The following is a 23,233-nucleotide window of genomic DNA, read 5'->3' as shown; positions in this document are numbered from 1 at the left end:
TGTAGATAAGTTAGTTATTTAAATCTTAATATCCTATGACGAGAGCGATGGACATTTTTGGTATGCAGTGTTATCCATTGAAAACAGGTCAAAGCTATTGAGTTTTTAATTTAGTGGTCGCCGCTTACTAATCATCCTACACGCCGCACATAACTGCCAATGCCGCAACGCAGCTTAGATTTCGAAGTAAGCATTTAGTCTCACCCATCGTCATCAGATATCGTTGATATTCTGAGAGAGCACTTCCGGCAGGAGAAAACGCATTACACAAAATAATCGAAGTGTCTTCACTTGTTATTTATTACCCTATGGTTATATGCTTTAACGTTCTTTGTTCTTTGTTTTGATGAATTCGAACGAACGGTGGAAAAATATGTTGCGTCACCCACTGTCCATTTGATCAAAAAACTAGTTGAGATGCCGAATTCCCCCCCCCCCCCCCATTAACTGGCAATGTCGTCTATACAGATGGCTTCTTCCAAGTAAAATGCTATAGCGGTATCCTGCTCCTTGCGATTTCATACGCGGCACTCTCACTGAGCGGACTGTGATTGGCGCTCAATGAGCAGACCAATAAGCCAATGAGCTTACTGGAATGTTTATTTATTGGAATGCCGCTCGTTGAGTACCCGCCAGAGGCGATGGACGGGGTCAAGGGTGAGCGATACGAGCATGACCTCTGGCCGGCCTCTAGACCGTTTCCACCCAGTTGTCAGACACCGGTACCTCCGTCATACAGCAGCGTTACTCCTAACTCCTACCGCTGGCGTAGGATTTTGCTACAGCGTGCATCTTATGATACAGGCCATGACCGTACTGCTGAGGCCCTAAACTGATCGACAAGGTTCGCCGGACCGGACATTTGAAGCCCATGCACAAATATTTTACAGAATTAGTCTATACAGGTGTTCCGAAATTAAACATGTTGATAGGCTAATGTTATGGAAATATCAATGGACTTTTAAAATGAAAATAGTTGTGGTGTATGGTAAATCTGAGACGGTATCTCCTGTTTCCAAACAGCTTATCTCTTTTGTCTTCGAAACTGGAGCCTTAAAAGTCATTTCAGTCAAAGCTCTCACGTGACACGCCGTCTGCCTCGCAAAATGGCATCAGACATACCGCTCCCGCACGCCTGGGGTCAAAGCTCGCTGTGCTCTGCGGCTGGCGTCCCTGTCACCTTACCTCCACCCACCCCTCCCACTGCGCCGGCCAGTAGCCCCGCGGTCAACCCCTCCCCGCCTCTGGGCTCTGACCCTCCCACTTCTCGCCTGTCAGAGAAAGAGCCCCTATTGGTCGATGCTGGTGTCCCGATCATCAACGGCTACACTCTACTGGAGGGTCCAGCAATGGCACTTTACTACAGCGTAGTAGGGTAAAGGCGGGTAAGAGGACGCGGGCGATAAGAGTACGCATCAGCTGTTTCGGTTGCCTAGCAACGCGGGTTTGTCGAGTTAATGATGTGACATGAAGCCGCCAGTGCGTGTTTGTCACCAACGGAACGTAGGCGTTGTGCGGCGACGCTGCTGAGTTTAAGGCGATGAATATCATTTTGGAACGTTATGATATTATTATGGTACGGTACAATAATTTTAATGCTTGGCAGTTGAGATAAGGTACAATTTCGTGATTGTTGTGGGAAACTTGTGAGGTATTCTGGGGAAATACTGTGCAGTGCAATATTCTGTTTTTAAGTCATGCACAATGTTTCGAGGTTGTTTTGTGCGCGAATTACATGTAGGGTAAGAGGACGCACTGTTCATGAGGGTAAGGGTACGCAGAATTATACATTATAACGTATATACAGATATATAAAGTTATTTATTTATCGCTCAATGGCGTTTGTTTTGTAGGTATATCATCAATGGAGCACTGTGAGGCAGATGCGTACCCGAAATTCTTCTAAATACCTACGAGTTATTTTCCCTTTTGATTGTACATTTTTTTTAGAATCATATGACTTGATTATTTCTTGATTTATATATTTGCAAGATCTATTTTATGTTTTTCTTTTGGGACACTAGAATTAAATTAAATGTCTTCTGAGTTTGATATTAAGCATTTGAACAGTACAAGCTAAATAGATGTGTCATCATATGCTTGCGTACTCCACCCGCATGGTGTGCGTAGGTACCTACTCATACACACCCCATGTGGTAAGAGTACGCAACAGCAGTGGTTCAGAAAACGTCAGTTTTAGACCACTTCCATTTACGTTGAAGGATCTTTGCCTCATGGGTGGATGGCTAATCCAATGATGAGCTCCATTCCATACTTGAAATTTCTTTCTTTCAAATATTAAACAAATGAGAGCAAGAAATCCACCAAGTGCGCACTCTTATACGACTTCACCCTACGCATGTGCGTAGGTTTACAACTCTCTGTTCAGTGGCGGTCACATAGATTGGACTCCGGGGTGCCCCGAATGGAGTGAATATTCCCGTTTTCGATTATAGCGAGCATTCTATGACAGGTGGAACTGTGACGCGTTAGAGAAAGTTGTCCAACTGGAACACGCATCTGTGCGATACTCGCTTTTGATGATAGGCCTCACCATGAATGATTGGTGCTAGCTTTTGTCCGATTACAGTATATGCGCTCATTACTTCAGCGGTGACCTGTACCTCCAACTAACTTGTGCACTGCACCCTACTAACCGATCCCTAGCGTTGTCTCAAATTTGAGCGCAATCGGCCTAGCCGTTCTCGAGGTCTGGAAGCGGCATCCTGCACGTGCGCACGTGCACAATGGGTCCCAAATGATTTTTGCACGGCACCCTACTAACCGGTCCTTGACCATGTACTTACCAAATTTCAGCGCAATCGGTTCAGCCGTTCTCGAGATATCGAATCGACCCATGCACGTGCGTACGTGCACCAGTACCCCAACTGTGGTACATGGAAATGCATTGCCTAGTGGATGCCTACCTACATGCCAACTTTCAGCGCATTCGGCCCAGTAGTTACCGAGATATTGTTATTGTTACAAAACTGACAACTCTTCGTTTTGCACGTGGTACGTGCATAAGGGGTCACCCACATATATCAGGAATAGTTCAATATGTACAGCTCTCTGCTCACTGCGTGGTAGGTTATGTTTGTCTCAGCAACGCCGGCTAATGTCTCAAAGGCTCTGCTGTCGAGAGCGCGGAAGTCCTAACGGAGGGACGCACAATACCACACGACTTTGTTTGAACCCCTTGTTGACTAGAGCCACCCCCCCCCCCCTCCCCGTGCGGCTGCAATTGACAACAGTCTGTTTTTTCCATCCTGAGACTAAGTTTTTTGGCCCCCCTCCTAGAGCCGTCCCTGCCATGCCGTCATGAGCTCAGCTGACAGCCGCTTACTACGGGAGTGGTAGTGCGAGGAGGGTGCGTACTCGTAGGGCCCTGTTTCACCGGTGATAGCAGCACGCTACTAAAATTGCGCGAGCTGAGGTAATGTGATGAGGTCACACTAATGACGTTTCGTGTAATCCGTGAGTGCGTTTGGAACAGAGTTGCTGTCTCGTTGAATGCGTTTGATAACATTTGTTTGATCGCACGGCCGTGAAGATGTTAGCAGCAATATTTGATGACATCACACAGATTGACGGCGTCATGGTTTGTTGATGTTTCCATGGAAACCCAATTTGACACGTGTGATAGCAGCGTGCTGCTATCACCGGTGAAACAGGGCCCAGGCATGAATGGGTGACCAGCACAGAGGCTAAACCAGTCGGCGGGTCAGTCGGCCGGCGCGGTGGGGCAGGGCGGTGGACGCGGGCCGGGGTCACTCGGGTCAATAGCCTGAAGCTAGGTCTCGACCAGAAGCCGACCCAGACAGTCTGGCCCGAGCCGACCAGGCCGTCCTTAAACACAGGGACAGATTAGCCATTTTCATGACGGTTATAGGAGCGTTTCCACTTCTTGCTATCCCAGAAACTACTAGGTCGATTTCCAAAATCCAAAAAGGTCATCGATAGGTAGCGGTTATAGATCTGCCAAGGGGCCCAGTTGCATTGACCTCGGTGCTACCGATGAAGTTACAGGTCATATCAAAGTCATTTTATTGGCACTTTCCGAAACTACATACAGATACGATATGCGGTCGAAAATAGTCAATCTATCATTTTCTATCGATGACCATTTTTTGTCTTTAGCCATGTATTGCTATATGACGTAACTCTTATTAGGTCAGGTTACACAGGACAGGTCACGAAAGGTCACATTACTACAAAAGTCTGCTGGGGTCATGCAATTTTTTGTTTACTTTGTGTTTGCTAATTGTTGTGTGTTTGTTTAAGAATGTTCTGTTTATAAACCAGGATCGATTAATAGGGACAGGTTGTGGCCAAGTTTACATGAAGGTCAGGTCAGAAAATGTCAAACGAGGTCCACTCTTAGAACATGTTCATTTGGCAAAATTTTGCATCTACATTTATTCGATGCACGATGAATCTACTTGAAAGGCATTCAGCATAAATTCCTTGTCACGAGGGATCATGGTGCTTGCATTCATCGTCATTACTTTTGGAATCATCAAGGAAAAAGAGGAGAGATCGCTTAGCTCCGGCTGGATACGTATTTCGTTATTTGATTATAAGTTCCACAGAGATGTGTTTTTACTGAAAAAAAAAAATGTTACTTATCCATATCTGCATGCATTCATATAGTTGATACACCCATAAAGTTATATGTGTAATGTCAGTAGTTATGTGGCAGACATATGATAATCTTGGTGCTCTACCATCTGTGAAAAATGTTACTCATTGAAAGATGAAGCACTATTCTTATAGTTATGCAAACGGTGAGACTAATAGGTATAAAGAAGAACATTTGACCAGTTAATACTGTATGAGTCATTTGACCTTATCCTCAATACTTTAAGTAAACTGTAATGGCAAAAATACAATACAAAAGCGATACATTTCGAGCACTGCTCTTTCTCAATCGGTTCGGAAGCTAGTATAAGTGCAGAACACGTCTCACTTCAAAGTAGCATTTCGTCACATTTGCCGCTTTCCAGCCCGAAATATCATCTATCGCGTGACAACTACATAAATTGCCCTCCCATACCAAAGCACACGATATATTACCCTTCATACCCTACCCGTAGTACAGTTGAACACCGGTATGAATACCCATATCATATAAGTCACTATCAAATTCACGTTCAAGTTTCACGTATTCACGCTCAAGTTGTCTGTCACCCTACATAATCACCTCCAAATGCAAGAATTTGCCACGACACTGTGTTGTAGTTGATTTTGGGCCTATGTTCACGAATTCTAATGGATTCTGTAATTTTCCTGTCTGCTTCATCTCTACAAACATTCATGATACGAGCCGTTAATCTGGTGTCATCTGGACAGCTTGACGGATGGTTTTGCACTACATGGTCCCCGAGGGGCGTGCCGGCCTCCTTGTTGATCCCACTTCTGAGATGCTCGTTGTAGCGCAGCCTAACTGCCATTACAGTTTACTTAAAGTATTGAGGATAAGGTCAAATGACTCATACAGTATTAACTATGATTTTCCTCATAACGCGGAACTTAATCAAACATTTGACCAGCTTAAGATTAGAACCCCAGACCTTTCGGGTCAAGCGCAAGTATGCCACCGCCACCCTATTTGGATCATAAGCTAAGCATGCTGGTATCTATGGTGAAGACAGACACCCTGGGACGGAGTGACCGATGTCAGGGTGATATGGCCCACCCATCCGAACAGCACGTGACCGGTGTTGACCTCAGGGCTCTGGAGGAAAATTTCACTTCATTTGAGTTCTCGAGCTGACGCGGTCATGGACAGGCGAAGGACATCCATATAAGATCGCCGCGGCCCGCGATGCTATTCGCCTTGTAACTGAGAGATACAGCTACGCCGCCGCTGGGCGAATAGTTGGCTGCAATTACCGCACGTGCAGCGCTGGTGGGTGCGAGAGCACGACGACGGCAACATGGAAAATCGGCCCGCCGGCGCCCGTCCGCGTGCTACCGACGCCGCCCAGCAGCAAGCCATCGTGGATCTGGCTAGGCGTGAGCGTTCCATAACGGCGGGGCAGATCAAGGAGACACTCGGGCTGGAGTGCAGCCTGGCAACCATTTACACCGGTAAGTGGAATACGCGGTGCCTATTAAGTATCTCCATTTGAATGCGGGATAAAGTAAGAGTTTTTGTTGTAATGCTATAGTCTCCCAGTATACCTATTCGTGATTTCTACACGTATAATGTATATTACATATTTATTTCATTAATCTGCTAAAAATAGGTTGGTTTTGCTGCGCTCCGTAATGCAAACTCACCCGAACGACTTCGATGCAACCTAGCTATTTCGCTTGATGCCAATATTTATCAGCAACGGATACGTGTGTGTAATTATGCAGTTTGACAGAAAGTAAGGATACTAATGACTGTACAGGGTGTCCCATAAGTTCGTTCTCACCTTATATTTGCATGTAAAACAGAGTACATTGCGTTTTGATATGTTTATGGCCCCTCAATGTGCTCCCCATTTCATAGGCAAACACATGCATACATGCTGCGGCATGCCAACTGGCATGTTTAGCAGCATAGCAGGCTTGAAGTTAGCCCAGACTGACTTGACATGCGCCGTGAGCTCCTCGAGGCTGGAACAGCGCTTCGCTTGGACGAGCCTTGATTTGAATATTTCCAACTCATTTTTATGAAATTTGGATCCGATGAGTTGCCTGGGATGTGATCTTGCCACAGACGCCTATCACAGTCTCCTGGCACTACTTTTATGCTTTGCTTGACCTCTGCACTGAAGCACTGTCTTGCTTGAAGATGGGCCTACGACCTCCCGGATGCCATTTTCTCCTCCCAAAATGTGTTCATACTTGCGGTTAGAGTTAAGCTAGAAGGCTGAAACTCCTCCTAGATCTTCTTGGAGAAGCATTCTGCGTCCCAACACTGTTTCTGGAGTATCAACACAACCTGCTCAGCGTCTGGACGCATATTACCCCACATTACCGTGACCCTGGCCTTTTGCATAGGAATAAAGCGGGATGACACGAAGGCCTTTTCCGTCGCCCATATGGGACCGTTTTGGGCTTTTGACGGGTGTTTTATCTCGAACACGGACCAGATGACCACATTGATGTCATTGGCCCTCCAGTTTTTTAGCCTAAGGCATAACGAAACAGATGTTTTGCCATTTTAAGACATTTCGACTGTTTTGCGTCCTCCGTTAAGTCTAAGCACAAGTGACCGTAAGTTATGTACCCCGAAAAAATACTCTTGGACAGCTGGTGATCCATCCTGAAAAGCCTCCTTACCAAGTTTCTGACGCTAAGACCTTTTTGACGGCCACTTTGGCGCCACACAGTTTGAGCCCCTGAGAGCTGACAAAAAAGAGCATAAACTTGCAGCGATTGACTCCCGACAAATCATCGGCGTCACTTGCTGACTGTGCGTCCAGTTAGCGACAGACACTGGCTACAGACTGTATGGCCTCAGTCACCCTCAACCGTCGCAAATGGCCCACGTGCGGACTAAATACCGAGACGTACCCGTATCGGAGACCTCTATGTTGCGGCGTAAGCCTTCTCCAGAGGAAGTGAGCTCTCTAGCAAAAATTATTTTGTCTAGACGAATTAGTTACCCTGGAGCATATTCACAGTTGCCATGGCAACCCCAAAAGCTCAGTTACAAAATGAATTAAGCGTTGCTTTAAAAGAGTCTCAAAAAGAAAAATTTAGGTGAGAAGGAACTTATGGGACACCCTGTACTGACTGGCTGGTTGGATATTTCTCAAAGTTCTTCGCCGGGATGGGCTCCGCGGCCGAGTGGCCGCCGACCGCAGCCTGCTAACCGTCCGCGACAGGGCAGCACGTCTCGAGTTCGCCCGGCGAGAGCTGCAACTCCATCCAGACGAAGCATACCTACTGGAGGAGTGCCATCTTTACCGACGAGAAGACCTTCGACACGGCGAGCCACGGGAGACAAATCGTGTATCGCGAGGTCGGCACCCGCTTCCACCCCCGGCACGTGGGCCATCGGCAGGTCAGCGGCCGTGTGACGATCCACTGCTGGGGCTGGGTGGACGGCCGGGGGCGTGGCACCCTCCGCCGATTGCCCGGACGGCTCAACCAGGATGCCTACATGGATCTTCTGCAAGAATACTTTTTGCCGGAGGTGCGTCGTGCTCGTGCCGCACCCTTCCTCTTCCAGCAGGACTTTTCGCCGATTCACACGGCCGGAAGGGTCCTCGCCATGCTGGATGCCGAGCCAGACGTGCAGCTGGTGCCCTGGATGCCTCGAGGAGCCGACATCAGTCCCATCGAGAACAAGTGGGGCGGGATGATGGACATCCTGACCCCACGTCTCAGAGACCGGCGGACAACAGCTGACGAGCTGTGGGAAGCGGTGCAGGACGCCTGGGCACAGCTCAGCAACGACTACTGCCGCCGTCTGTCGGAGTCTGTGCCGCGGAGGCTGCGAGCCGTCGTCGACGCCGAGGGGGATGGACGGGGTACCGAGTGGGAAATATGCACACAACGCATGGTGTAGCATGTAGTGGAAACGATGATATGTCACCGTGTATATCGCGTAAGGGCGCCTGTTAGCTACAGCGGAAACTATGTTTTTGTCAAAATGCTCCAATCATCTGCCAAACACTGTTACAGGGCTAACAATGGTTGTGCGTTAACCAATAAATGACCTGTAAAGCTGTTAAAATAAACTTGCAACTAGCTTATCATTATTTTTTGCACTTAGCGCCAGACGGAGAGACGCAGCGAATAGAATTTATAACATTTTTTTTCGATAAACAGAACTTCCAAATTCACCACTCCTACTTAGCGCCACTATTTCGACATTCAAGCATGAACTGAAGATTTGACAAAAAAAAAACTGAAAAGGCATGCTGCCAAGTTTTCTTCAGTGCTCTTATGGATCAAATAAAACTTTAAAATAATGTAGTCAAGAAATCCTGCTAGCCCTCATGAGACCATATACGTTGTTTTAAAGTCTTTTTGTAGACCATATACACTTGTGTACACGCCCCGGCCGAGAAGGCACCTCACCCCCGCCCCCATTATCGGTTTGCCCCTAATTAAAGGAACTATCCCACCTTCTAAAATGTTGTTATCAGTTAAATTGTGCCCGACTTTATAGATTGGATGACCAGGAACGCGGTTCTGGCATTTATTTTTCATTTAACATCTTAGGCTTCCCATATTCCAAACACAAACTTTCAAATATGTGACGTCACAGCCCAAAATTACCTCCTTCCCCAGGCCACATTACTGTCATAAAGCTGATTCTTTTTACTCTGTAGGCACCACAACAAAGTTCAGACCAAGTTTTAAGCGATTTTTCAACGAACAAACCCATTTAAATCAGAATGACTAAACGAGGTGACGTCACACTAACGGTCGCTCCATGTTGAAGATAGGGCCTTGTACAAGGCCCATTTTCAAATGAAGGGAACGAATTTCTTCAACACCAAGAGGCCGCGGGGGTTGCAACCTAGATAGATAGTGGTTTCTGAACCTCGCCGCAAACTTGGCTATCTCAACTCAAACCCCATGTTAAAGGTGGGATAGTCCCTTTGAACCGCGCCGGGCCGGGGGGGGGGTGTTTGAACACCCCCTCTTTTAACTCGACTCCTGACCCACGTGGCGACACGCTGTTGGCGGCATCCGAAAGGACGTTCAAACTCAAGACGAAAATGTTTCTACTACTTTTAAGTCCAGAGCGCTATTGCATAAAACTTACGGCACCAGATATTTTACGAATTGTCTAGAATCGTACTTTTCTACGCCAATCTGTTTCACAAAGGTCTTGAAAATTGTACGGAGAGCACGGAATTTACTCCAGCACGTGACGTAACTTTTGGGGGTTTCTGTTGCATAAAAGCTACGACTTACGAAAAAGTAGTTTGCTGAAACGCGCAGAAAATGTCGCAGATGCACCAAATGTGTATAAATCGTAAAATATTCTACGGAGGGGGTGGGCTTCGTAGATTTTAGCTAAATGTCGGCTTTGCAGCTCTTTGACGCCAAATTCCAAGTTTTTTAGTCCTTTAACAGCTATGGATGCATATGAAGGTAACTCCTTTACACACTGATGCTTTTTTATCCTAAAAAAAAATACAGGAAGACTGCAACCGCACCTCGCATTTCTCAACCAATGCAATAGCACGAGATAAGCATGGTCGTATCTGGCAATCGTACTACAACGGTGGCGACTGATGTTAAAGCACGCTCGTAGCTGGTTTGAGGAACCGCAGACGCATTAGTCATGAAACATATCAGCCGTGTCAATGTTTATTTGTAGTTCCCAAATTGGCATTGATGATTTTAGTGAACATCAAACACACTCGCCTCCGATTCTACATAGTAGACACGTACATCAGAGCACGTCTGTGCTAGTGATGTCGATTACGGGAAATCGAGATACCGATACCAAACCAAATACCAACAATATCCATGGAAAAATACCGAAACCAAACCGACTTGGGAATATGAGGAAAGTACCAACTTTTTACCAAATTCTCAGCCTCTTTTACGTTACCAAAATGTTGGTATCCGATTGACATCTCTAATAGGGGCGGGACTCGACAGAGGCTATCACTGCGGCCCGCACAGGGCGTCCTTGGACAGCGGCCGAGCCTTCGGGCGGTGAGGTCAGAGGTCACGAGAGCCCGGCGCAGTTTGGCGTGTAGGAAGGGGAGGCGCTCGCCTCAGCCAGCCTCGCCTTAGCCAACTCAGCCGATTTGGTGGTAGTGGTGGTGGTGGTGCACAGTGATGCAAATGGGGTTCACGAGTGGCCATAAATACCAGAAAGTCAAGTTTACCAAACCGAGTAAATCGCTATATGGCTAATCAAAGGAATGTTTGGCGCACCTGAAATCACATAGTTTTCATATTTTTGTCAAAACCGGCCTCGTGTGTGATTGTTAGAAGTCGTGACATTTTCTATGTCGTAAAATGACCATCAGATACTCGCAACTTCAAACGCCGCTAGCGTGCGTTCATTTCATACAAATGACAAAAATTATACATGGCAATGATCCCTAAAGCCTGCTGCTTCTCATGCCGGGTAACAAAATGCCGCATCTTTTTTGGTTTGGCGGTGAGCTAATCATTTGTCATCATGTTGCAATCGCAGTTTTTTACTAAGAAATATTTGCTTTCGTTTTACCTACAGCAGTTTACACAGTGTGTGCCCGTTAGTGCATCATACCATATCATTCCCTAACCATTTCTGAGTCACACCGTGAAAAAATTAAGGCGCTAGCACAGGGCAGACCGGCGCTATTGAAGTTTTTGTCCGGTGCGGTCAGGTGTCGCGGTCGGGGCGGATTGCTTTCACCGCGCATCGCAATTTCGACAGACGTTTAACTTTGAACTGCTATAAGTAGGTCAGATATTGACCTTAAGTCAAAAGTAATATGCTCACTCGCGAGATCTTGTCCAGAGCAATCCGTTGGTTTATGTCGCGAGGCGCTAGGACACTTCGTTTAGGAACAGCAGAGGGATGCACCGACGAACCCCCGCTGAGGCCGTCCGCCCGCGGCGCGGCCGCCCGGGCTGCCCACCGCGCCGCGGCACCCGACCGCAACGGACGAAAACTTTAGTAGCGCCGGTCAGCCCTGTGCTAGCGCCTTCATTCTTTCACAGGGCGGCTCAGAAATGATTAGGGAATGCTATGGTATGGTGCACCAACGGGCACACACTGTGTAAACTGCTGTAGGTGAAACGAAAGCAAATATTTCTTAGTAAAAAACTGCGATTGGAACATGATTAAAAAAGTTAGATCAACGCCAAACCAAAAGAGATACGGCTTTTTGTCACCCTGCATTAGAAGCAGCAGACCTTGGGGATCATTGTCATGTATTGTATAATTTTTGTCATCTATATGAAATGGACGCACGCTAGCGGCGTTTGAAGTTGCGAGTATCTGACAGTCATTTTACGACATAGAAAATGTCACGACTTCTGACAATCATACACGAGGCCGGTTTTGACAAAAACATGAAAATCATGTTTTTCAGACACCCCAAACATTTGCCTGACTGGCCATATTACGATTTATTCGATTAGGTGAACTTGAAATTTGGGCCTTTTCGGTATTTATGGCCACTCATGAACCCCATTTGCATCACTGTGTGGTGGTGGTGTGTGTGTGTGGGGGGGGGGCAGGCGGGAGGGGCTAGAACGAACGGGACAGAATAAAATGGAAACGTCTTGCCATGATCAACTTACAATATTTTTTACCTATTAACCATTTATTAACATTACGAAAGAACCTACCATATTAAATTTAGAATATAGGAAATGCTATTTTTCGATTTACCGTTTATTTTTAATTTAAACCCTACTTATTAAGGTTGATAAAATGAGCCCCTCTCCTTGGTTTTTCCTGAATAACTCGCGTAAAAGTGGCGGATCGCAGGGAAGCTTTCAGTGCCGTAAGTTATTTTTCTCACCATAACTAAATAAATACCCAGGCTGTCAGGAGTCAGGATAAGTTCAGATCATCTGCAATTTGAAGGTTAGGCCCACCTTACTCTGAAAATGTCATGACCCTGACCAAAATGACCTTTGGCCTGTGACCAGTTTTTAGAGCCCATTATCTATAGGCCAGAATGGGCATTCGGTCAGGTCTCAGGTCTCATTAACCGTTCGTTTCTAAACTAGTGATAAGAAACGTCCCCAGTCCCAACATGTGAAATAGTGTTTGGTCCCTTGTCTTATTTGGCCGGGACCAGCAGAAGAACTTGGCTGGTGCCTTCAGGGCTTTAACTACAAATTTGCCGATCTGCGGAGCGCATGGAGCCGATCTAGCCAGGTTCACAACCACTAGGAATGACACTGCGGCACAGCCAATCTTCAAGGTGTCCGCGCCCCTAGAATGTCTGCTGTTTAGCTGCCGGTTTCCGATCACGTGGCCAAAACTAAAGGCGAGGTCACTAGTGATGGAAATGGAAGCACGTTGAATAGGCTAGCTGTAAGTAGGATTAAGGTTCATTTTAAAGTGACCATCCCACCTTAACATTAGTTTTGAGTTGAGATAGCCAAATTGGTGGCCATGGCCTGCAAATACCGGTTTGGGCACTCACAACATCGAAAAATGCTTTAATTCGGAGATATGGAATTTCAAACTTGCAGTTTTCGGATTCTAAGGGGCTAATGCATTGAGATGCCCCCTTAGAATTTGTGACGTCAGCGGTGATCTAACGATTTTAAAACCTTATATGCTGACATAAATATACAAGCAGTCGATGCAGGGTATCAGTCGATGCACATCACACACTTCACAAAAAAAAAAAACAAGACATAAAACATCATTCGTGTTGATTCGGTCGTCTTCATACAGAACGATACTTACGTAATACACAAGTTTTAATGACCGGATCTCCTTGAAATTACCAAAATCGAAAAAGCTAAATATTTATTCGTTGGTATTCGTTGCTATTCGATAAGATACAAAAAAGTGATGAATTTTTGGTCACGGACCTTCTTCTGATCTAACTATGTTTTTGAAGTACAATTCAAACAAGATTCCTAGCGAACACATCTGCAAATAAAAGTTTCTTTGCCCTAACCAGCACATGCACAATACACAGCGACATCTTCCTAATGCATAAACAGCCTATGTACCCTTCATGTGGCCTAGATAGTCGATAGCTTTTGTTGTCACATATTTCGCTCATTAATAACACACATTAGCATTACACAATGCACAGACACTTAACCCGCGCCCCAGTGGCGGTCTCAGCCAACTTCGCCCTAGTGAGGGGGGGCATATGTTACCACCCACCTCTAACTCAAAAACTAAGATGGATAGAAAGACGCGGTAAAAAGCAGTCGATAGCTCTCAATGCGTACGTTTGAAAGTATTTCAGTCATTTTTCATCTTAGAGCAATATTGGGGTCACCAGAGGTCATCAAAGGTCAAAATTTGCCAATGGTCATTATATTTTTCAGAAAATATGCCGTTATCTCAGGAACCATGGTAGGTAGAAAAACGCATGGAACAGCAATTGATAGCTTTTGAACTCTTCTTTTGATAAGGTCATTATCAAAATTGACCTCAGGTCAACGGTTTAGCCTCCAGAGGGCAAAATCTCCAAAAATAGCTGTTTTTACGAAAAGTGTTTTTCGACAATAACTTTCGAATACAAAAAGCAACGACATTTCTATTGCCAGAATCGTGTTCCCCTCGCCAAAACGCGTCGAATGAACTATAATTTGACCTTGAAAGGTCAACTTGAAAATTTGACCTCAGGTCAAGGTCATGACCTGACCGGAAAAGGTCATGTTGCATATCAGTCGATGCGTCTCGGCAAGACAAACACAATGAGACCATCCCCAGTGTTCTATCTCTTTCCAATCTCGAGTTATTGGCAAAAAACTGTTTGTAGCCTCAAATGACCTCGGATGACCTTTCTAGAGGCTATCAGCAAAAATGACACCTTGGTCATCACGGGTGGTCCAAATCATTATGATTCTGAAATATTTGGACTGTTCCTATGCGTACACACGGATCTAGAGGCATTTTCATTTTTCTCCATTGACTTGTAATGGAAAGGTCACGCCACTGACCTGACCTTAGGTCATGGATATAAAAAATACGAGATATACAAATTGTAGGGGCCCATAACATCATGCAATCCACCAAGTTTAAAACCTTTTCGACAAACACTGCAGGCTGGACATGATTGCAAACTTTTTTAGGCTTGGTCAATTAACTTGACCTGGTGACCTGACCTGACATGACCTGGGGTCAAAAATTTCACACATTGTCCAAAATTGATGTACCAAAAGCTACCCCAAGCGGCGCGGCGCTACGCGCCGCGGTTTTTTATTTACACGCAAAAAACGTGACAGGGTGGTAACATATGCCCCCCCCCCCACTGGGGCGAAGGTTAAGGCTCAAGCAGACTACATCAACAAAAGACTATCGTGGCAGGTCAGGTCAGCGAGTCTATAGCAGTGGCCAGGACATCAAATTCTCGTTCAGCGCAGGTTTCCTATCACGAATAAACAGCGATTCGGTTATCTTCCGGTCTGGGTGATCCCGCGTTCTCTGAAGGATCGAAATGCGAAGCAGAGACTTGTTTTTTATCACTCCCTCATGCTCAGTCCGGAAGTGATCCCCGAGAGGGGTATTTTCAGTGTCAGCCAACATGCTCCTAATGTGTTCATTGAACCTTAGCCTGACCGGTCTTTTGCTTTCTCCTATATATGTTTTACCGCAAATTTCGCATGTCACTTCATACACAACGTTTTTGTCTGTGCACTTCCCACCCGATATGGCCAAACACGTCGGACATGCCCTGGAGCCAGCGGGGCAAGGAGGCTTGGTGAGATCTGAAGAGACAAGGGATTTTTTAAGAGTGCTAGAGCCGTACCATCCTAAATGAACATTCAACTTTGACTTTTTAACCGCTTTCTTTACCTTACACAGCACCGTCTCATCAACAATAAGGAAGCGTAAGGAAAGCGCGGGCTTCCTGTCTATCATCTGACCTCCTCCGGTCCTTACGACTGCGTCCATTCCTAAGGTTGCACGCATTTGTCACCCTCAGCGCCTCCCTTCTGATTCTTTTGACCATCTTACTAGGATATCCGTTTTTGTCAAGTAAATCGCTAATCTTGTTCAAACTCCGCTCCCTAGTCTGATCATCAGAGGAAATTTTGATGGCTCGTAAGAATTGAGATCTAACTAGATTGACCTTGGTCCGTTTTGGATGTGCGGACTTAAAATGCAAGATAATGCCTGCGTTGTTTGGCTTGATAAATAACTCTGTCGAGTACTTACATCTGCCCTCTACCCTTGTCAGAGACACTAAGGTAGTTTAGTTTAGTTTAGTTTATTTAGCATATCATCCACGGGTAAGATGACCCATTTATAGACAAAGTCATCAGAATAAAAACACACAAACGCAGCAAGGTGAATAACAATGCAAAACAGACACAATATCGACACAAACACACCTCTGTTGGTCTACTTCTCACGCACATAGGTGATCACATGCTTTTTGAAGTTCAGAGCGCTGTGGTTCCATATGTCAATGGCCCGGTTTCGGTCGAGAAACGCGTTACAAAGCTTCGGCAAGCGACAGAATGGACTATTTCTGACCGTGTTGACCCGAGCATGCGGCACATGGAACAGCGTCCTATTCCGGAGCGGGCGAGGAGGCACTGCCAGCGGAAACTGTTCCAACAGGTATGACGAGTCCACAGCATGACGGTGAATGTTGCGGATGAACATGATGTCATGCTGTTCACGTCGCGCTGCGAGGGGGGCCATGTGGAAGCGCTTCATCAGGGCGTCGTACTCAAGGGACACGTCTGTGTCTCGACATCTACCGCTCAGCCACATCAAAAACTTATGCTGAACGCGCTCAATGCGTTTCATGTGCGTCTCTGCCGCCCCTCCCCACACCACGCCTGCGAACTCAAGAATGGAACGAACATTTGCGCAGTATGAAGCCAGCACAGCCTTTACATTGCACTCACGGAGTGACCTGCCACGCTTGCCAGTTTGGAATGATCGCATGAGCACGCCTAGCGCCCTGTTAGCCTTACGAACAGTAACATCTACATGTTCACCAAATGTTAGCTTCTCATCAAGGTACAGGGACCCGCAGTTGCTACTGTACACATATATTACCAATTTAGAATTGCGCTATTATTTGCTAAGTGCTGGCCATTGGAGAAAGGAAATGTAGCGCAAATTATGGAGGAATAACACATGTTTGCTCCTAGCACGTATGTTTTGTATAATTCCTCTTACCGCAACAGGTATTCTTCCAAAACTACAATCGTGCTATTTTTCCGCGCCGGTTGCCTCCCCAGAGCCCGTCCTTGGTATCGCCTATAGCTTCCGTTCCCGCTACGTGAATGAAAGTCACGTGACTACTACAGGTTTGCGCTCAGTACTAACACACCTAGCCCGAGGGCCGGTCCGTAGCGGGGAGGGGTAGAACGCCTGAGCTCCAGCGCAGTGGAGGTGGTGGTGGCCCGTATCATAAAGAGGCAACCGTAAGCAGAACTACAATTGCCGCAGTATAAGATTATGATCAAGTTTTCTTTAAATGTATTGATTGACAAGAAAGTGCAATGCTTATCCGATATAATAAAACGGTGTCCAAGGCTTTGGAAGAACTATAAAACATATTCAGCAACGTATAAATTTCTGATACAGGCCATGACCTTTCACCTTGCCTCTGGGGAGGACCGCTCAGGAAGCCACATACCGAACGAATCGAGGCCTCGCAGCGCGGCGGCAGAGGAGGTGGATAAACCATCGCCAGATCTTTCGGTTACTTATGTTTCCAGAAGAAGGAGGGGGGAGGGTGAGGGCTGTTTTCAACCCACTCACCAATCCTTTCCTTATTAACTTATAGCTTACCGAAAAAATGCAACACAATGGTGGCCGTCACGAGATGTAGCGAAGAGTGCCTCCGCCACACCGGTTTTGAGTAAACTCTAAGCATTGGAATTCAGGCCAGTGATTCTGAAGCATTATTTTATTTTTGTCGTGCATAAGCTGGGATGACGTGATCCAAGTTAATTGCGAAAAAACGGTTCTAGTTTCAGAACATTTATGAGGCTAGTCGCGCCAAATAGTATACGTTTGTTGTAAAATGTCAAATAGAATGTTGACGTGCTATCCAGATGATGGAATTTATTTGACATAAGAAGTCAAAAAGTGGCATCGTTAGTCATCCTGCATACCCATAAATCGATTCGTCACCTTGGTTCGAGCTCAATAGTTCTTACTGATCATTTTTCTGCGTTTACGGGTTGGATGGACAGAGTGGTCATTGCGCATGTAATGGTGGCCAGAAATGTTTCATACCGCTTATTTTTATACTGAAAGGCTACGTCAAAAATCATCTTGCACGTTGATCAGCTTACCCCATGGGCGGGGTAAGTTGTGACACGTCGTGGGGAAAGTTGAGCATGGATAGAAAAAGCGAACCTCTTCTTTTCCCGGGCGCGGCGAAGAGTGGTCTCTTTTATTTACTCCATGGCATACATACTTATGGCAAAGTTTTTTTCTCCAAAAAGTGACTGTTTTAAGCCTTCCAATAACTCAAGTTTTTTATCACGGAAGAAATCATTTTATCCTTCAGATAATCTGCAAATCACTTACAACTTGTGTAATCAACAAAGAAAAACAATTTCCTACCATTTTTATTCAGCAGAAACAAGCGCATCTCAGTTTGGTTTTCGACAGCGGAGATAACAATGGCTTATCCGGCTCATCTTCCCCCAGGTGAAAATGGCTCATCTTGCCCCACCCGTGGCCATTTTCGATTAATGACACCCCCTAAGGAAAATAGCCATGCACGGCAGATAACAACCATCTCATTTTAAGGGCAAAACATGTCTTAGTTATCAGGGGCGATACCACATGTTACCGGGTGCTGAGCGTGAGAACGTTGCCGTCTCACGTGAAAGACTGCAGCATCGTAAGCCAACGGCACATGGAAGCTCAAGTCAATTAGCGCCATAGGAGCTGAGAAACATGGGGTGGCTAAACTTGCCCCTTGGCTCATCTTACCTCACTCTCCCCTATTTGGGGCTCTCAACCTTGATTCGTTTAAGTTATTTGTCTGTTCATTATAAAAGCTGTCAAATTTGCCGTATCATTAAACTTTTATTGAGTTTGTATTTCACACTTATCTAAAATGAACAATTTTGTCACTGGTTTCTTTTATGAATGGAATTGGATGGTCGCATGAATGAACGAATGAATAGCTCCATTTGAGCATCAGCTGAAATCAGTCCTAAAATTAATCTACCAGTCTGCAACTAAAAGGTTTAAAAACCAGTGCAAGTTAGGTGCAGTTTCTAATCTATGCCGTTTTTTATTAAGTGTCTCATAGCTCCTTAATCTTCAGCCGCTTCTCTCACGATTCATTTTATGTGGTGCTTACATTGTTCAAGAAGTTATAGTATTCGAGCTCGTTGGTCTTAAAAACTGATATCGAAGTAAATTAAAGTGCTTCGGGATTCGGCACTTAAAAACCAATCGATATATAAGTTTTAACCCTCACCCATTTAGGCATTTCTTTTCAGCGTCTTACATGTAGCGGAGGGGCGAAGAAACCCTCAGCCATTCGGCCCTTGATAAAAAGAGCCAGAGCTTCGCTGAAAAATAAAAAAAGAGCGAGCTGCTCGTGACGAGAGAAATCCGATGATTTGAGGGTCCTGGTCATCGCTGACGAGAAAAAGCCAATTATTTTTATGTCCTGGTCAATGCTGAGATCCTAGGTCACTGGTTGACCTCCCAGATCAGGTTAATAACCCAAAAGCACGGAAAATTGGGTCCTGCTAGAATTTCTACAAGTAAAGTTTGCTGGGACTTGGCTTGCTTCTGACTCCGAATTTGCACTTGCTTTGATCAAAGCGGATGTATCAAAGCATTTGGGGTAGGACGGGTCACGACAGATCACCCATTAGGCGTTCTGCCGGCTATCCATAGAATGTTAACCAGCACTTACAGCCTTGCAACATATTGCATAGGCACTATAACTGATACCTAAGTATGCCTAGTTTTCAAATGCTAAAATGGGTGCTAAATTTCAAACCAACACTTCCTAAAAACCACAGTAAAAAGGTGTAAATTTAAGGAAGTTAACCGAGATCATTTCAAGTAAGTGACCTTAACCTGAGTTTCACGTGACCTTGGCACCCACAACAATTTCAGAAAACCAACGTTGCTGGCGCCCGACACGGGCGGAATGAACATGTATTGTTCAAAACAATAAACATAATGCACTTGTCTGGAGCGTCGCCGACTACACGCCGCAGTAACACACCATAATCCTCTCTGCACACATTTCTACCTCTCAGTCTCCTTCCTCTCCCGAAAGTTGGACGATTCGTGGCTCACCGAGACGGTCCAAAATCCGGAAGCGGCTTTGCCCGCCGGATCGGAGAGCAGCGCTCCCCAGCCGGAAGCCGACGCGTCCGTGCTCAGCTGCACATCGAACGGTGCCGGCGGCAGCAGCACCCTGCCGTTCCAGCCGTCCAGCGACTCGATCCACCACCGCAAGTCCGCTACTGCCTCGTCCGTCCACAGCAGCAAGTCTTCCCACGATCGCCTGGAATTTAAAAGCCGATAAACGTTCCGCAGCTTCAGCTTGCAAGGAAACACCGCCGCCAGCATGCTGATGCAGCGTCCTGCTATGCGAGCTAAAACTCGAGCTGAAATATGTGTCCGTTTCAGCGCGCGAGAAATATCCTGATTTAGTTTTGCAACCTTCGATTTAGGAACGGTAATAACCGGCGGCCGGTCAGCGGCTGCGCAGCGGATATCAAAACCCAGGTAGGTAACCTGCTCGGAAGGCTCGAGCGACGACTTCTGACTATTTATATGCAGTCCCAGCGCGCGAAAAGTATCCATGCAAATTTGTAAGTGCTGCGATATCTGTGACTTGGGAGCGGCCAGTAAAAAATCGTCAACATACGCCATGATTGACATGTGATGATCGCGCCTCAGGTATTCTATCACGACTCGAATGCACTTGTGAAAATAATACGGAGAATTGGCCCAGCCGAACGGCAAACGATTCCAGACGAACCAGCGCCCTCCGTACGCGAAGCCGAGGTACTTTCTAAACGACGGATGAACGGGAAAATGGTAGAACCCATCTTTTAGATCTATAGTAACTGCGCACTCGTTATCTCGCATAACTTCGGCAAGCACAGACACGTTCTCAGAAGAAAAATGTGGGACATCACAATGCGCATTAATATATCTCAGATCACATATCAGACGATGCTTACCATTCTTTTTCGGAACAACTTTCAGCGCTGAGACACACAACGGCACATCATGAACCTCCGACACAACACCTTTTTGCACCAAATCGGACAGTTCAGCATCGAGAAACCTACGCTGAGCACTATCAAATGAGGGATTCTGAAACAATCGCGGCTCTGGCTCGGACGAGAACGGAATACGCACACCATTTGCAATCCAGTCTATCACTACACTGTTAGCGCCGATGCGCTCCCACGCTGCTACGTTGAGCCCCATTGTTCACACGCGTAGAACAGACTCCGGTCAGTTATCATATGTCACTCCCGAGCCCCTCCCGGGCTGAACTCGTCCACGAGACAGGTCGAGGTCAGACCGGTCACGTGGCTGACCCCAGTCCGCTGGCTGGAACCCTGGACCGCCACCCCGCCGGGGGCCGTACTGGAAGCCGCGGCCGGGCCCGCGGGCGCCTCGCCACGCCGGGAAAGATCCCCTACCACGTGATCCACTGACCTGGTGAGATTGCCGAGCCCCGGCGATGGTCACGGCTCGCTGAAGGTTCTCGAGGGAGTTCGGCGTGAAAGCTGCCGGATTTTGCTGTAGCGTAGAAAACAGCTTTGCCGTCCCGTCGTCGAACTGGGCTGATACCAGAAGTTGCGTGTACTCCTCCTGCAGGTAACGCAGGTGTGCCAGGCTGACAGCCGATACCTGGTTGAGCGCCGCGTCCTCCGGATCGCAGGCGGACAGGAGCTTGAGTACCGTCTCCTGATAGCGCGCCGACTTCTGTATGATGTTGAATCTCGGCAGGTCTGCCCTGCTGACGCCCGCACGACTGTCGCCAACCAACAGGTCTGGCGGTAGCTTCACCTTGGCGACGCTGTCGCGAATGGCCCGAAATTCGGCCTGCACTTCGCTGAATGAACCCAGCACGGCACTTGGCATCACTTGATGCTGCTGCTCGTCAGGGACGACCTGTCGACGACCGACATTGTCGTCTTTATCGCTTTGCTCTGTGCACTGAGAAGCACTTAGCTGTTTCGAGATCTTCTCGACGAGACCCTCGAGCCGGTCAAACCTCTCTGAGATAGAGGCCACCTGACACTTGAGCTCCTCCACTTCCGCCATCCGCACGGATTGGCTCGTAGCCGCCTCGAATACCGGCGGCTACTCACTGCTCACTGCGGACGTGACTCGGCGGAGCACGCGCCCAGACTGACCCGGCGAGCGGTCGGGTCACCGCCGCTCGCCGGGCCAGCGCCGCCCGTGGCGGGCGCCGCAACTACGGTCAATGAGACAAACATTAGATAGTATAGTATATTTCACATGTTGTCACGTTGCTAATCACGAAACGACTATGGAAACGCACAGAAGATGTGCGCTGACTTTCAATTGCTATTCTGGCCTGACATGATCTTGAGAAAAATAATTACAGGTTAAAGGTAATTTGGTTCAGGGATTTAAAATTCTCAGACAAGAAGCAAAAATGATAAGGGCTATTTAATTTTCCGGGAAGTTGTAAAATTGATGAACTCCAGGGCACCAAAGAATCGGCGCCATCCTTGGCTTTGCCGCGATTTATTGATGAAAAACAGGGGGCGCGGTCTACTTACCTCTACTTATGTGTGTGGTGAGGGCTAATATTCATTTTATCTGTGTTGATGAATGTGCAACAATTTCTATATGAACTGAGACCAGTCCATATTAGTATGTTTTTCTCACGGACAATGACAATATAAAAACAATGTGAATAAAACCAAACGTTTCGGACAACAACGTGCCTTCGTCAGTGGAGAAAAATAAATAAGTGTACATATAGGTTTAACATCGATGAGAACTAAATGCGGCACCGTCTCGGTCTGGCCAGCCGGGTTGCCGATAAAATACACAAATGTTTATAAGCTTCCATGATGTGCTTAAAGGGACCCTCCCACCTTCAAAAAAGTTAATGAATTGACATGCAAGTGATGTCGCTCGATTCAGAAAGAGCAAAAACGAATATCTACCAAATTTCACCGAAAAATATTCACCGGTTTTCAAGATATTAGACTTTTACTTTTGTTTACTTTTTTGGGATCTCCGCTGTTCCTAGCGACTTCATTTTGGAAGTGCGGCGTTCGCGGCAGATGTTGCGCGCAAATAGCATATACCACCACTGCTTTACAAAGATGTTAGTATAAGGTTTTAAAATCGTTAGATCACCGCTGACGTCACAAATTCTAAGGGAGCATCTCAATGCATTAGCCCCTTAGAATCCGAAAACTGCAAGTTTGAAATTCCATATCTCCGAATTAAAGCATTTTTCGATGTTGTGAGTGCCCAAACCGCGGTATTTGCAGGCCATGGCCACCAATTTGGCTATCTCAACTCAAAACTAATGTTAAGGTGGGATGGTTACTTTAAAAAACTGCTGAAAATATATCTTTTAAAAAAATAAAGATAACTACTACATCGATTTTATCGAAAGAAAACATGTATGCCTAATTACTTATTTCTTGCCAC

At 46.4% G+C, this 23,233-nt stretch overlaps 2 protein-coding genes across 2 annotated transcripts in view; both read right to left on the bottom strand.

The window, feature by feature from the left end:
* Positions 1-23,233, bottom strand: part of LOC122379085 (serine proteinase stubble-like) — a 233,830-nt gene that overhangs the window by 123,377 nt on the left and 87,220 nt on the right. The gene's annotated exons all lie outside the window — the stretch shown is intronic.
* LOC122379088 lies at positions 19,688-22,000 on the bottom strand. Its single transcript, XM_043361018.1, has 2 exons — positions 21,248-22,000; positions 19,688-20,075 (listed from the first exon to the last, which is right to left on the bottom strand). The coding sequence occupies exons 1-2, from the start codon at positions 21,857-21,859 to the stop codon at positions 19,821-19,823; spliced, it is 867 nt and encodes a 288-aa protein (XP_043216953.1). The 5' UTR covers positions 21,860-22,000; the 3' UTR covers positions 19,688-19,820.

This window comes from Amphibalanus amphitrite, unplaced genomic scaffold (assembly GCF_019059575.1).
Source record: "Amphibalanus amphitrite isolate SeventyFive unplaced genomic scaffold, NRLGWU_Aamphi_draft 000071F_arrow, whole genome shotgun sequence".
NCBI classification, from domain to species: domain Eukaryota; kingdom Metazoa; phylum Arthropoda; class Thecostraca; order Balanomorpha; family Balanidae; genus Amphibalanus; species Amphibalanus amphitrite.
This window is presented reverse-complemented; position numbering and strand designations above follow the sequence as displayed.

Coding starts and splice junctions, on each gene's coding strand:
- LOC122379088 (XM_043361018.1), bottom strand. CDS start 21,859: ATGGCGGAAGTGGAGGAGCTCAAGTGTCAGGTGGCCTCTATCTCAGAG. Junction 20,076..21,247: donor GGGCTCGGCAATCTCACCAG/GTCAGTGGATCA, acceptor TTTAAATTCCAG/GCGATCGTGGGAAGACTTGC.